The sequence below is a fragment of the Gadus macrocephalus genome, chromosome 15, assembly GCF_031168955.1.
Source record: "Gadus macrocephalus chromosome 15, ASM3116895v1".
NCBI classification, from domain to species: Eukaryota; Metazoa; Chordata; class Actinopteri; order Gadiformes; family Gadidae; genus Gadus; species Gadus macrocephalus.
Genome location: NC_082396.1, coordinates 21,540,096 through 21,554,889, shown reverse-complemented (window position 1 = coordinate 21,554,889; position 14,794 = coordinate 21,540,096). Strand labels below are relative to the sequence as shown.

The 14,794-nt window shown below is 43.6% G+C and overlaps 1 protein-coding gene across 13 annotated transcripts in view; it reads right to left on the bottom strand.

Annotated features, from left to right (window-relative positions):
* The window catches only part of ccdc88ab (coiled-coil domain containing 88Ab), a 139,584-nt gene that overhangs the window by 37,090 nt on the left and 87,700 nt on the right, over positions 1–14,794 (bottom strand). For all 13 annotated transcript variants that reach the window (XR_009529368.1, XM_060073538.1, XM_060073531.1 and 10 more), the window contains exons 12-20: positions 11,334–11,478; positions 10,718–10,896; positions 5,350–5,487; positions 4,836–5,019; positions 3,859–3,989; positions 3,078–3,350; positions 1,874–2,056; positions 1,291–1,569; positions 872–999 (exon numbers count right to left, since the gene is read on the bottom strand). Coding sequence is in view for 12 of the 13 variants with exons in the window: in XM_060073538.1 (XP_059929521.1) it covers positions 872–999; positions 1,291–1,569; positions 1,874–2,056; positions 3,078–3,350; positions 3,859–3,989; positions 4,836–5,019; positions 5,350–5,487; positions 10,718–10,896; positions 11,334–11,478 (1,640 nt within the window). In the remaining variant the exon portion in view is untranslated. The remainder of the gene's footprint in view (positions 1–871; positions 1,000–1,290; positions 1,570–1,873; positions 2,057–3,077; positions 3,351–3,858; positions 3,990–4,835; positions 5,020–5,349; positions 5,488–10,717; positions 10,897–11,333; positions 11,479–14,794) is intronic.

Here is a 14,794-nt window from a genome sequence, read left to right as displayed (position 1 = left end):
GCCCGCCGCTCCCTATACGCAGAGTACGCAGAGTGCGTAGGGCACCAAGTACCTGAGGGGGCACCAAAAATTAAGGTTTGAAAAAAGAAATACATTATTGAATTAAAAAAAAAGTTAATTAGTTATGAAGAGGCCCACCGTTTGTTCATAATTGTATAAGTGAACTGACAGCCGTCTACTGAAAACACCTTTCTCGAATGCCGCCTGAGTTTGTTGTTGCTGGTGACGTAAAGAGGTCAGCCAGTGGCTCTATTACCACTAGTTGAAATGGATACAGCGCCACCTATCGTACCGGGGCATGACATGCTTCGGCCAATGAATCGGTTTTCTCACCGCCATGTATACTCAGACAATTCCAGTTGTCCAATTGAGGAGCATAGTCGAACTATGGCTTTAATCGGATAAGCTGTGCATGTAAACGTACTGACTGTGTGAAACTATAAGTGAATCTAAAACATAGGATTTTCAGGTGAAAGGATGGCACATAAGTTCTCACTATAGGGGATAAAGGTTGAGCGCTAAAGCAATCTGTCTTTTTCATATTCTTATTGGAAAAAGCTGCATCACCACTGATGTAAAGCGTCTTTCACTTTTACACAAAGTTTATTCACTACGCAGCTGATCTAGAAGGACCTGACGATGCTCCATTTAACTTTATATCAAATAAAACTTATGAAGAACAATAGTTGAGCGCTGCATGCAGCACTCACCTAAATATCACAGAATTGTTCACCAACTCTTTGAGACCCTAACAGAATGGGTTTAATTTTAAAGTGATATTACTCCCACTTTAAAATGACCGAAAAATTAGTGGCGGGATCATTGACACAAAGAACCATGTTTAGCCAGTGAACATCTGTGTGTTAGTCACCTGTCGTCAGAGCTCTGCTCGTCGTGCAGGAGCCTCTCTTTGTTCAGGCCAATCTTCTCCAGCTCATGAGTCAGCTTCTCAAGATCGTTATTCATCTGCTGAGTCCGAAGCTTCTCGCTAACCAGCTCCTACACACACACACACACACACACACACACACACACACACACACACACACACACACACACACACACACACACACACACACACACACACACACACACACACACACACACACACACACACACACACATTAATGGAGTTTATCTCTTTCTAGGAGCCCAATGAATCAGCTCAACAATCTCCCCCGGCATCAAGGAAAACCTTTTGATCTCAAATGGGTTCAGCGGACCGAGCCAGGGGACCAAGCCAGCAGCCCCCCTGCCCCCCCCCGCTGGCTGGCGGGCACGGCTCCTCACCTCTCGGAGCGCTACCAGGGTCCTCTTATCGATGGACGACTGCTTGACCAGCTCCTTGTTCTCCTTCTCAAGGTCCCGGACCCGCGTGCACGAATCCCTGAAGAAGATCATCTCCTTGCCCATGGAGCGGTTCTCCTTCTCCAGGCAGGACAGCCTTTGGCTGCTGTCGTCGAGCTTACCGTCCCGGATCTCCGCCTGCTGCCGGAGCCGCTTGATCTCCTTCTCAAGGTGTTTCTTGTCCTTCTCCAGCTGAGAGCTCTCCTGCTCAAGACTCTTGTTCTTGAAACAGGCAGTAGAAGCATGTCCAGTTAAAAGTCAGCTCAAATCACCGTGTGGAGGGACAAATCTGGACAATCCAAACATTTTTCCCAATTTATATTTATAATTAATACACACAAAACGTTCAAACATTTGGATGGTCGCAGTTTACCAGCCTACCTGCTGTTCCACTGTTTGCCCCAGCCTACCGCCTGGTCCACTGTCCCCACCAGCCTACCTCCTGCCCCACTGTTCCAACCAGCCTATCACCTGGTCCACTGTCCCCACCAGCCTACCTACTGCTCCACTGTCCCCACCAGCCTACCTCCTGCTCCAGCTGCTCCAGGCGTTTGCTGGAGATTTTGAGCTCCTCTAGGCTGCGCTGCAGCGTCTGGTTCTCTGTCTCCACCTCCTGCAACTCCGCCTCCAGCTGCTGGATCTTCTTGCTGCTGTTTTCCATGGCCTTCTGCAGCCGCTGGTTCTCTGTGTCCAGGCCCTGGTAGCTCACCTGGGGGAGCAGCACACACACATCTCAGCTATCCCCACTAAGCCCACTTGGAACAGATGAATGGTTATCAAGGTCTAAGCCAAGCATCACAACAGGATCTTTAATGAAACCCATTTGAACGTCCTAGCCTCTCTGTTAGTGTCTAGCCTCTCTGTTAGTGTCTAGCCTCTCTGTTAGTGTCTAGCCTCTCTGTTAGTGTCTAGCCTCTCTGTTAGGGCCTAGCCTCTCTGTTAGGGCCTAGCCTCTCTGTTAGTACCTTGCCTCTCTGTTAGTGTCTAGCCTCTCTGTTAGTGTCTAGCCTCTCTGTTAGTGTCTAGCCTCTCTGTTAGTGTCTAGCCTCTCTGTTAGTGTCTAGCCTCTCTGTTAGTGTCTAGCCTCTCTGTGAGTGTCTAGCCTCTCTGTTAGTGTCCAGCTTCTCTGTTAGTGTCCAGCCTCTCTGTTAGTGTCTAGCCTCTCTGTTAGTGTCTAGCCTCTCTGTAAGTACCTAGCCTCGGTCAACCCACACGGTTAGTGTCTAGCCTCTCTGTTAGTACCTTGGCTCTCTGTTAGTACCTAGCCTCTCTGTTAGTACCTATCCTCTCTGTTAGTGCCTATCCTCTCTGTTAGGGCCTAGCCTCTCTGTTAGGTCCTAGGCTCTCTGTTAGTACCTAGCCTCTCTGTTAGTACCTAGCCTCTCTGTTAGTACCTAGCCTCTCTGTTAGGGCCTAGCCTCTCTGTTAGGGCCTAGCCTCTCTGTTAGTGTCTAGCCTCTCTGTTAGTACCTTGCCTCTCTGTTAGTGTCTAGCCTCTCTGTTAGTGTCTAGCCTCTCTGTTAGTGTCTAGCCTCTCTGTTAGTGTCTAGCCTCTCTGTTAGTGTCTAGCCTCTCTGTTAGTGTCTAGCCTCTCTGTTAGTACCTTGCCTCTCTGTTAGTGTCTAGCCTCTCTGTTAGTGTCTAGCCTCTCTGTTAGTGTCTAGCCTCTCTGTTAGTACCTAGCCTCCCTGTTTGAACCTAGCCTCTCTGTCAGGCAATATGGTTCATACCTCCAGCCTCTCAGTCTTCTTGGACGAAGCCTTGAGCATCTCCAGGCTGCGCTTCATCTGGCTGCGCTCGCTCTCCAGCTCCCGGTTCTCCACCTCCAGCTGGGCGGCCCTGGCCCCGGAACGCCGCAGCTCCAGGTTCTCCTGCTCCAGCTGGAGGCTTTCCTGCTCTGCCGCCTCCAGCTGGAAGGCCATGCTGCTCAGGCCGTCCAGCTTCTTCCTCAGCCGCCGGCCCTCCGCCTCCAGCTCTCCGTTCTCCTTCTCCAGGGAGGACACCTGGGGAATGGAGGGTCATCAGTCCAGCTGGCATCGGCTTATTGACCAAATCTTCTGCTTTATATCCAGATCACAATGTTGCAGATGAAATGAGGCCACAGACCAACTTTTTTGGGTTGGGTTGCAGGTGAACAAGAGCTGTGCCCCAAGTCACAGGTTATTTCTCGGTTGCCCCGATGTCAAATGATCCTTCGTATGCAACAGAAATTTGCAGTCTCCTTCGTTCAATATATATTATAGATGTTATATCCATTCAGATATTTTTTTTTTACGGTGCTTCAAATAAGATAACCTTCATTACCTTATTGCTAGTTAATCTGTAAGCATAATTTTTGTATACAACATCAGTGCACCCAGAGGTCTACCTTTCTCCAGTAAACACAATGTGGCTTCCCTTGATTATGCACCTTTGAACCACATGCATTGCCATCATCAAATGTCCTAAAATCAATAGATCGACAGATGTAGTTACTAAGAAGGTATAATGGAGTGACGAGAGAATCCAAACCTTTTCACAGGTGTTGCTCAGACCGGTCACTTTCTTCTGCAGGCTCTCATTCGCCCTCTCCAGCTTCTGCAGCTGAAACTCCAACTCCTCCACCCTCTCCCCTTTCTCCTTCACCAACTCCAGCTCTTTCCCTGTAAGTTCAACCACACATTTTGGTTTTCATCAATGGCACAACTGTTACGTAGGTGGGTTGGCTCATCATTATTATCGTATTCCGTTCAATGTAAACATCAGGTTGGTACAGGTAGTTATTTTGTATGAGGATTTTAATCCCTTTTCTTTTCCCCCCCTCTGCTCAGGTACCCCCGCCCCTTCCTGTCGAGTATCCTGCAGGCCCAGTGGTGACAACAGCTGAGGGCAATTACAATCAAAAGGGGCAGGTGGATAAAGCCTGTGCTCTCCCACACCACTTGGCTCTATGCCACGGTTGATACTGCTTGTATCGTGTTTGGGCACTACGCCATTGATGTGGACACTACCTGTCGCATTTGTAGGCTTTCATGCCATTGTTTGTAGGCTCTTTAGCCATCATTTTGTTGTCTGGCTGGTCTTGCCAGGCATGTTACATTTCCCTGGCGATAGCTGTCGTTTGCTTGGGTTGTATTAGTTTGTCTTCCCAAGCTGAGTGGGTTATTGTTTAGTGTTTGTTTGGCTTACTATTGTTCCTGTTGTTCCTTATCCCTTTCTAGTCAATAAATATTATTTAGAAAACGTGTTTGCTTTGGATCCTTTCTCTTGCCGGGACCTGTGCTTCGGCACCTGCTGTGCGGGCTGAGGTCACGCCAGCCCTATTCAGCATGCTGTGTACATTTATAGTTTAGTTAAACACCTTTTCTATGTGACAACAACGTATTGGTTTAGTTTGGAAGTTAACTCCAGTTAGCACACATCCACAGGAACAGATTCTGTTCCAAACTACCTGCTAAAAACTGCTGTGTTAACTTGGCTGTGAACATGTGGACCAACAGGTAACTCACGCAGCTGCTTCCTCTCAGACTCGATCTTGTTGAGCTTTGCGCTGGTCTCACAGATGGACTCGTGGAGCGTCCGGTTCTCCGTCTCCACGTCCTTTGCGCGGGCCTCGGCCCCAACCTGGCAGCGCTGCCGCAGGGCACTCAGCATCTGGCCCAGGTGCTGGTTCTCCTGCTCCATGCCCTTCAGCTGGGGACGGTCAACACTGTGACTTGGCACCGTATGCTTCATGCTACGGTTACGGTACCTTCTGACCCTATACATTGTGTCCAACAAAAAGCTTTACAGGATCATAATGCACTGAAAATACTTATTGATGCATTAATTGATTGGAATACTTAAAATAAGTGACATGTTGTATGCATGCATTATAATTTGAATTAAAATATCTGTGTGTGTTTGTGTTTATGCGTATGTGCATGGTTGTGTGTATGTGAGAGCAACCATGTGCCTATTTGTGAGCAGGTGTGCATGTGAGCATGTTTGTGTCCTTCATATATTTGAATGAGTGTTTCTTACCTGTGTTTCTGAGTTCTCTCGGAGGGTCTCTAGGGTCTTCTCCAGGAGAGCCTTCTCCTTCATCAGGTCGGTGCTGAGGGACTCCGAGCTGAGGAGGGTCTCTCTGTCTGCAGCCAACTCACTCTTCAACTGCTCCAGCTGCGCACACACACAAACACATTTTATGACATTATCTGGTCTCAAGGAGCTCATGACAGAACTATTACAGATCATATTATCAGATCTAAAAGGTTCTAGTTCAACTCCAGACCTTATTTAATGGGAAAAAGCTTGTATGGTACCGTACTGTTGTATATAACCTAATTCCGGAATGTCAAACTATTTCACAATTTATTTTCACTCCACATTTTCCCTGGAATTCAGTTACAGCTCTCCAGGTGCTTTGAAGGAAACAGTCAGTGCGTTTACATGGGACAGCTAGATCGGATTAAGCCTTTTACAGATTTTGCCACTCGAACGGACCGTGTCACTTTTCCAAACGTAAATGGCCTTTAAGAGAATCGAATAATCGCCGGAGCATGGCTGACTCTGATTGATTGACTGATTTCTTGAATTTCCCTCGGGATTAATAAAGTATCTATCTATCTATCTATCTATCTATCTACTCCGTTATGCTAGGTGGCGCTGTAGCCTTTTCAACAAGTGGTAGTAGAGCCTCCGGCTGACCTCTTTAGGTAACCAGCAACAACAAACTCAGGCAGAATTTGAGAAAGATGTTTTCAGTAGACAGCTGTCAGTTTACTTCGGGTCCATGTAATTTCTCAGACGGTCCATTGTTCCGACCTCTCGGTCGTATGCAGACTCCTCCGGCTGGAATCCTTCCGCTGCTCCGCCGCCGGAGGAGTCCGCATGGACCCGAAGTTAACTGACAGCTGTCCCGCATACGGCAACGATCTCTTTCTCCTCCATGTAGCGTTTCAATCTGGACTTCAGAGAGTCAAAGCAAAAGTTATTTTCCTCCAATTCCTTCTCCACCATGGCCGAGATAACCCCCACTACGAGTATTTCTTGTGGAAGTACCAGAGAGTCGGAGAACCCCGAAACAGTCTTTAAGATTCATAATATCAGAGATATCCCCGTCAGTTCGGTCGCAGAACAATGAATGAATAAAGATTGTATACTCGTCAGAAGAAGTAACGATAACACTTTAATATAAGGTGCCATAATAAATAGCAAACTAGTCATCACCTAACCCTTTGTTAATATTTGTTAATTGTTACTAAAATTTCTATTTGGCTAGTTAATTGTTAATCGTTTTTTTTCACTGACCACAGAGTGTCGCTGGTTAGGGTTAGGCTCAGGGTCGTGTGTTAGGGTTGGGTTAGGCTTATGCAAACAACTAATATTTAATTAATGATGAAAAAACTATTAACTTGTGCCAAATAGATATTTTAGTAACAATTAACAAATATTAACAAAGGGTTAGGTAATGACTAGTTTGCTATTTATTATGGCACCTTATTATAAAGTGTTACCGAAATACCTTTTATTTTGACAGATGTGCCCGAAGTCAGTGGTGGTTTTAGGCATGGGCGAACCAGGCAGCCGCCCAGGGCGCCATTTGTGGGGGGTGCCAAATCACATGGGGGGCGCCACGAGCAGTAAAAAATAAAAGCGCGGCGCGAAACGGTTTTCAAGGAAGTACATAACATTGTGTAGGGAATTGGTATTTTGGCGCCCCCCTCTTGCTGCAGGCGCACACTTGCTCGTTGAGAAGGTGCTGTGCACTGACGGAATGAAACCCCCACTGAAGTCCATAGGGTCACGATACAAACCCCACCCCAGGGTGGGGTTTTATTCATTTATTTATCCGATAACGACTCTGCATGTAGTGATCATCACAGCACTCTGGGAGCCTTTCTCGCTCCCTCTCGACGTTCCCCATATGAAACCACCGCAGATTTTAAATAGACTAGTTCCCACAGACGCTGTTTGGGGAAAGACTTCAGGATGAGAGCTGGCGTAATTATGAATCAATGATATCCCAAAGCGAGTGAAGTGCACCCACTTCATCTAAACAACAGCACACAATGCATGTGTGTGCACTGTTCTACACAGCCTCTGGAATAAACTCACAAATGACAAAAGCATACATCAGGTCCACCAGCAGTGTTTTTGTGCTAGACTTTTACCAAAGCAATAAATTCCAGGGTCTTCCTCTGCTTTTTTGTGCCAGAGGAACCCATTTCCATGCTGTGTTGTGTTCTCAAGGTTCTTAAAAAGGCTCAGCTCTCACTACAGAGAGGGCCGTTCGGGTGTCAGAGGAAGGCAAAGGAGATGCAAATGAGCCTGCCGGGATTTACTGCTTTGCTTTCATCCCTCCTTCCTCCCCATCTTCTCCTCCTCTCCTCCCTGCTTTTATTCCCTGTGTGAAATAATCAGGATGCCAGGCAGTGGTAAAAGATGTAGTAGGAAGTAGGGAAGGAGACATCTATAGGATGAAGGAGGGAAGGAGGCAGGAGACATCTACAGGATGTAGGAAGGAACGAGGCAGGGGACATGTACAGGATGTTTTTCTTTACTTTATCTGGTAATTCCCCCCCACACACTCTGGTAAAGCTATGAATGTTGCTACAACTCAGTCCACTAGAGCTGTGGTCCCCAACCTCGGGGTCACCTGATATGCATATGGGGTTGTGGTAGAATGATACATTTTGTACAGTTACGTTTGAATGGCCGTTATATACCAAAAGTGAATATAGATAAACTACTAATTAGTTTGTAGCCATAAACTAACCACTACCTCTGACTTCACTGGGATACGATGACATTATGGACAGATTTTGAGTGGGTTCAATTATGTGTGGGGAAGCAAATGCACAACAAAATGTAAGAAGATGGGGTCCCAAAAAATTCTGGACTGAATAATGGAGTCAGGGGTCAAAAAGAGGTCAAAAACTATTCTGAAAACATGAAGTGAAGGTTAATGATATTCATGGAAGCATACATGTAGCAAAATTCAAAAGGCAATGCAATTTGCATTTCAATCTGTCAATACATTATGCAATTGACAATTCATTATCCAATTTAATAATGTAATTTGAAAATACGTTATTCAAAGTCTATTTTAATATCCAAAGTGACAATGAAATCCTCAATGAAATTTGAAAAGCTATAACAATAAAATAGAATTAACAATTTGTCACATTTCTTGAGTGCATTTATTCAAATGGCAAAGCTTTAGCACCATGCTCCTTGTGTTGCAAAATTCAAATGACATTTCAATCCGCAAAGCGTATGGCAAAAGATTTTGCAAAGCGTATCAGCGAATCGCGTCTGGGCGAGATATACGTCACTTCCTTGTAAATTCCTTGTTTATGTTCTATGTGTCAGCAATGTAGGAGATTGTTGCTGTGATGATGTGGAGAACAATCGTGTTGAAGACACAGATGCAATTGATAGAGTGCGTGCTCTGGGAGATTAGAATAGACGACAGGAGTATACTACTCCGACTCCGTAATCCTACTCCTGGATTATCCTAATATTATCCTAATAATCCTACTCCTACTACTACTCTACTACTACTACGGAGACCCCTCGAGGTGGGCAATTCGCCGCCCGATCGATCTTATATGATAACTACTAACCATGTCAATAGTAGGGCTGGCCCGAATACCATTTTTCAGGCTTCGAATACTCGTTGGTTTTTCCGAGCGAATATTCGAATACTCGTTCCAGAAAAAAACACCATCAAAAACAACATTAATAATCCCTATATACTCCCTGGAACCGATTTTGACAGTATCTGCATATTTTGTTGAAGATTTAATAGCTTTTGAACGTTAATTAGTAGGCCTAAGTAGGTTGAAGTTCCTTAGTTTTTCCCCGTGAAAGCGAACAGCTGTTGCTCCGTTCCAAATCAGCTGTTCTCTGCCATCTCAGCCCTCACGGGAGCTTTTCAATTCATCCTGGAACGTGCATCTTTTCAGGGAATTTGTACAATAAATACATAACAAATACCGAATATTGATTGTCTTATGTGTCCATATTATATCCATTATATTGACCGGGTATTCCCAAGACGCTCACGCTCTGCAGCAAGCCAGTCACTGTTGATTGGCGCGGCGCTGTACAGCAAACGTAAACAAACAACTAAGCTAAGGTTTTAAGTATTACTTTTCCTCCAGAGATCCCGCTAATGTTGTGTTATAAAGTAAAGGGAAACAAGATATCTATTCTTCCTCCACCTCTCTCGCTTCTCTGCTTGGTGTCGCTGACGCTTATAGTTTGCCTCCCTCGCTCTGGTAACGTCACGTACGTGAAAAAAAACAAAAAACAAAGCTCTGAATACTGATTTAAGCTTCGAATACAAATTTTCCGAACGAGTATTCGAATATTCGAATAATTCGGGCCAGCCCTAGTCAATAGTGTTGTAAATAAACTTCAAAAGCTTTTCAAATCGTATTGATTTTTCTATTGGTCCTTAATGTGCAAAGTAAACAAGGTGCAAAGTAAATAAGGTGCAAAGTGATTCCGTAATGGATTTTGTTGGAGGACCAATCACAGCCCTTGCCGTCTTCATCCGTCTCTGTTGCGTCGACGGATAGTAAAATGTTTTTGGATGCGCACGTAAACTACGGAGTGGGTCACCGACAGGCTCTCCGTCGACGGAGAGGGCTTTCTGTGTACGTACAGCACTTTAAGGAGGAGTATAAACCGGCCTATACTGGTTGGGCTGACGAGGAAGTGACGTAGTTGCCGCCCAGACGTGATTTACTGACACACTTTGCAAAATCGTTTTGCGGATTGAAATGTCATTTGAATTTTGCAACAGAAAGAGCGTGGCGAAGTGCATTAAAATCACGGGGGTGCTATAGCTTTTTCCATTTAAATAGAGGTACCCAAAATGTAAAATGTTACTCTATTTTTAATGTTTTAAACTTTTTCAAATTGAATTAAGGATGTCATTGTCACTTTGCATATTAAAATTCATTTTTATTAACGAATTTTCAAATTACATTATTAAATTGCATAATGAATTGTCCATTGCATAATGTAATGACTTATTGAATTGCAAATTGCCAATTGCATTGCCATTTGGATTTTGCTACATACATGCTTCCATAGATATTGACTACAGTACACAAATGTACTTATTGTAAGTCGTTTTGGATAAAAGCATCTGCTAAATGCCCTAAATGTATATGAAATAGTGCAAGAAATGCACTATTAGACTTCAGTTAAGCTGAACGTGTCTTATGCGTCTACGTGTCTGTTATATCGAACCAGCGATATCAAAGAGTATGATGGATCATTGATCTCAATTACGATAACAAACTAAAACTAAATATAGGGCATTTTCCGCCAGAAAACCCATTGTAAAAAGCATCATCCTCTAAAGGGGGTTTGCTGCCCATGGGTTTGATACCTTGTGAGCCATCGAGTCCTTCTCCTGGGTGGCTCTGAGCAGCCGGCCAGAGGCCTCCTGGCCCGCTGCTCCTCTCAGCTCCTCCACCGTCTTCTGCAGGCTCTGGTTGTCCTTCTCAAGCTTCAGCAGCCGGCTGGAGGTCTGCTCGTTCACCTCCTCGCCCAGAGACTTCTGAGGAGCTGGAGTGCCAAACAGGAAGTCATTTGACATTACATATCCTTAAACAATGCAAATGTTAACAAACTACACTAAAACAACATGATCATTGTTAAAATTACTACAAATATTGTATCAGGAGAAAATAGAAAAAATGAGAAAGAAAATAAATGGTAAGAGGTGCAGTAAGAGAGTATAATTGACTGTCATCTTTCGTAACACACCCAGACACAGAAATGTTGCATTATTTTCACGTCTAATTAGTGAATAATCCCATGAACTTGAAATGAAATGAAAATAATGGACTTAATCAGGGTGTGTGCTTCTACTCCAGATAAAATATACGAAACGATTTAAAACGAGGAACAAAAGGCAAATTTCCTAGGTCCGTTGTACTTCGGGAGTGGAGACCTGATTATTCCATCAGGTCTAGATCATCGAACATGTGTGTGGGCCTCACCCTCCATGGGGTCTGGGGTCTTGGACAGCTGCTCCAGCTCCCAGCCCAGGTGCAGGGACTCATCCATGCTCTGCTTCTGGGCCATCTCCAGAACCAGGTTCTCTTCCAGCAGCTCCTCCACCCGCTTACGGTCCATGTCCCGCTCCTGCTCTCACACACACACACACACACACACACACACACACACACACACACACACACACACACACACACACACACACACACACACACACACACACACACACACACACACACACACACAATATTTATGTGATATGACCAATACTACAACACCATAGCATCCAAATATTAATAAAGAGCCTATTATGTCCAAAACAACATAAACACTTTGCAGGTATCCACAACCACGTAAATCAGTAGAGATAAATGTATAGTTGAAGTTATATTATGGGTAGAGATGACAGCGCTTTCTCCATACATGCAGACTGCCTATGATTGCTGACACAGAGCAGTACTTGGCTATTTGCTTAGAGTTCTTCTTATTGAATCCAGCAATTTGCAATCCTCTAACACAGAGTCTATGAACATGACCAAGGCTACCATAAATGAGTCCAACTAGCTTTGTGCTATAGCCACCTATTGTTAAAGCATGTATTAATGGCTGGTATTTTAACATCTTTTCAGAGAAACACAGGTCCATATACAGGTCAAAGCAACAGACCACTTCCAGAATCTCAATCGTTTTTAAAAGATCGACAACAGCAATGTCAGGTATATTTGGAGAATCTCTAAGAACATTTTCTAGGGAATTATCATTTAAATGTCTGAACCAGTTAAGTTTTATTCTTTTGTTTGTCTGTATTGTGCTTAGTCCATGTACTTTGCGCAGTTCATTCGCTGTGATGTTGACAATTCGATCGTGACACACACACGCACACAAACAAGTCTCCATTGATGAGTCATGTTGGATCTCATCCTATCGTCCTCAAATAAACACTAGTTAAAGGGATTATAGGATTTAAGAGCTATCATTTGAGAGTAATTTGCTTCAGCTATTAGTGAGTGAAATGCTCTGTGAGAAAATCTGCTTCTAGTTGACTGTTCCCGCCTCTGTAGGAGGAGACCAATCAGAATATCTCTTCCCAGATTGGCAGCTTTAAACTCCATTATAGGATCATTGTCATCTTTTTAGCGCAATAGGTTTAGAAATACTTCTTGTAAGTTGGTAAAAACATCTGGTAACACCTTATTTGAAGGTGTCTACATAAGAGTGTATGGAAGTAAATCTGTGTCATCGGATTTTGAAAATAAAAAGCCATTGAATTTGAAACACTGAATATTTATGCATTGAAATAACATATCTGGATTTTTGGCCTCTGAATTTAACTCTTTCAATTTTCAACAAATCATTTCTCACCTTTATTTTTCAGTGTTAAAAAATCCAAAATCAAATATTCAATGTTGAAAAATTCAACTTAAATATTTTAAACCTCCCCAAATTCAACATTCCAAAGTCACCTGCAAAATTGAATGCATGAAATGCAGCGTTAACATCCAGGGAGCCAAAGAAGAACAATCGATCCTTGAAGCTAGATCACGGTCAAGCAAGGAGAGCGAGAATAAAAGGGTCTTTTTTTCGCTGGGTCTTTTTTTCTTGATACAAACAGTATTTTAAACAGTAGCCTATAATAGGAAATGCTCAAAGGTGAATCAACGACATTTAACACTGACTGTAGCTTTTTATGGGTAGAGAAGCAACAATGGTGGACCTTACTAAACGCCCTACCCATTGTATCAGTCTGTAAAATTCAAATCAAATCAAATGTATTTATTAAAGGGATACCTCACCGGTGGAGATTTTAAGGTTAATGAAGTATATAATCATATGTATTATAAATGTGCAAAAAAAATTGAAGCCTGCCTAGCCTGAGAAAAGGCACAAAGTGTCTCTCTGGCTCAAAAGTAAGAAATCCTCCAACTACCACAGTGCATTGCGCTCGCTGCACCGCCTGCCTGTTTCCGTTTGGAGGAGGAAGGACCCGTGGTCCCAGCGCGAGTGTTACGCCTCGTGCCCACTGCACCTTCAGTCAAAGGACGTCGGAAGGCGTGGCTGACGGATGGGGGAGGTTTCCAGGGTAGTCAGAGCCTGAGTAGTGTCACAGTGCTTAAATTTGCATAGGTGATCTGATTGGATGACGGAAAAAGTTTCAACTTTTTGACGGTCCAACGGAGCGCACGGATCCACAATGCATTGCGCGTCCGTCCCCATTCAAAGTCAATGGGGATCAGTCAACGGACGGATACAGTGGGCACGAGGCGTTAGCGTGAGCAAACTTTGTGTAGACATTTCCCCGTGATACGTTGACTAGTTTAGACTTCTACCCTCGTTTTTTCAAACGCATCATTTGTATATTACTGTACAGCATAAAAACATTTGCTAATTACAGTAGCTCAGCATATCAAGTATTTGTACTCAACCTTTTCTCCCCAGTTGAAATAAGTGTTTGTCTTATACAGTAGGCCTACTTTAGTATAACAGCACTTGGGTTGGTAAACAAATCACAACAACCAACATGAATTTGAAGTTTTATTCATGAAGAAATATGAACTATTTACAAAAGTATAACATGTAGTGTGCATTTGCTGGAGTCAAAATAGTCACAGCTCATGTTGAGCATCTACTGTGTCCTGGTAGCCAGAGTACTGCCCATCTTGTGTTGGGTAATTACCTCTGATGGCCTGGACAACACAGGAAGCCGATACTGTCTAAGAAAGAAAGAGGACAACATTAGCAAAGCAAGATCAATTATGCCTCGAGTAGCCTATACAGCAGGGCTGGGCATTCATTTTCCCAAAGGGCCACATGAGAAACAGGGACTGTTGTGGAGGGCCGGACCAATAGGCTAAATTCAATTCAGCTCAATATTAATTTGATCTCTTTATAAAAAGCAGTAAAATGTAGTGTATTTGATAAGCTGTGACTGTTAAGAGTAAATGTTATAATAGGAAAAAAATAAAGCAGACATGGTACAAAATGCAGTTATGTTAGTATTTAACTAACATCCACAAAAGCAATTGTGAAAAATGTTTGTGCCATTTTTCAAAGAACAGCATTGAATGAGCTTTATAAAGTGCTATTACTATTTCATTTGCAGCGTAGTTACAGAATTAGCTTTTTTTCCACATGTCTTCTTCAGATGAAAAACTGAAGCAGACATAGTACAAAATGACAACATGTCACTATTTGAACAGTATACTCAAAGCAATTGTAGCTGTTTTTCAGTTCTTTTTTTCTTGTTCAGTGAGAGAAATCTAGTCTGTGGTTGGCTTGAACAAGTTAAATGTTTGAGGTGGATATGCACAGGACAGCTGACAGGTCACTGAGAGAAGATCTGCATCCTGATTTGTTAAACTTCATTACTGGAAATGTTTGTTCACATTTCAGCAGAGAAAGGTAGGCCGATCCTTTTTTGGATAGACCTACCTTTCTCTGGGCTTAT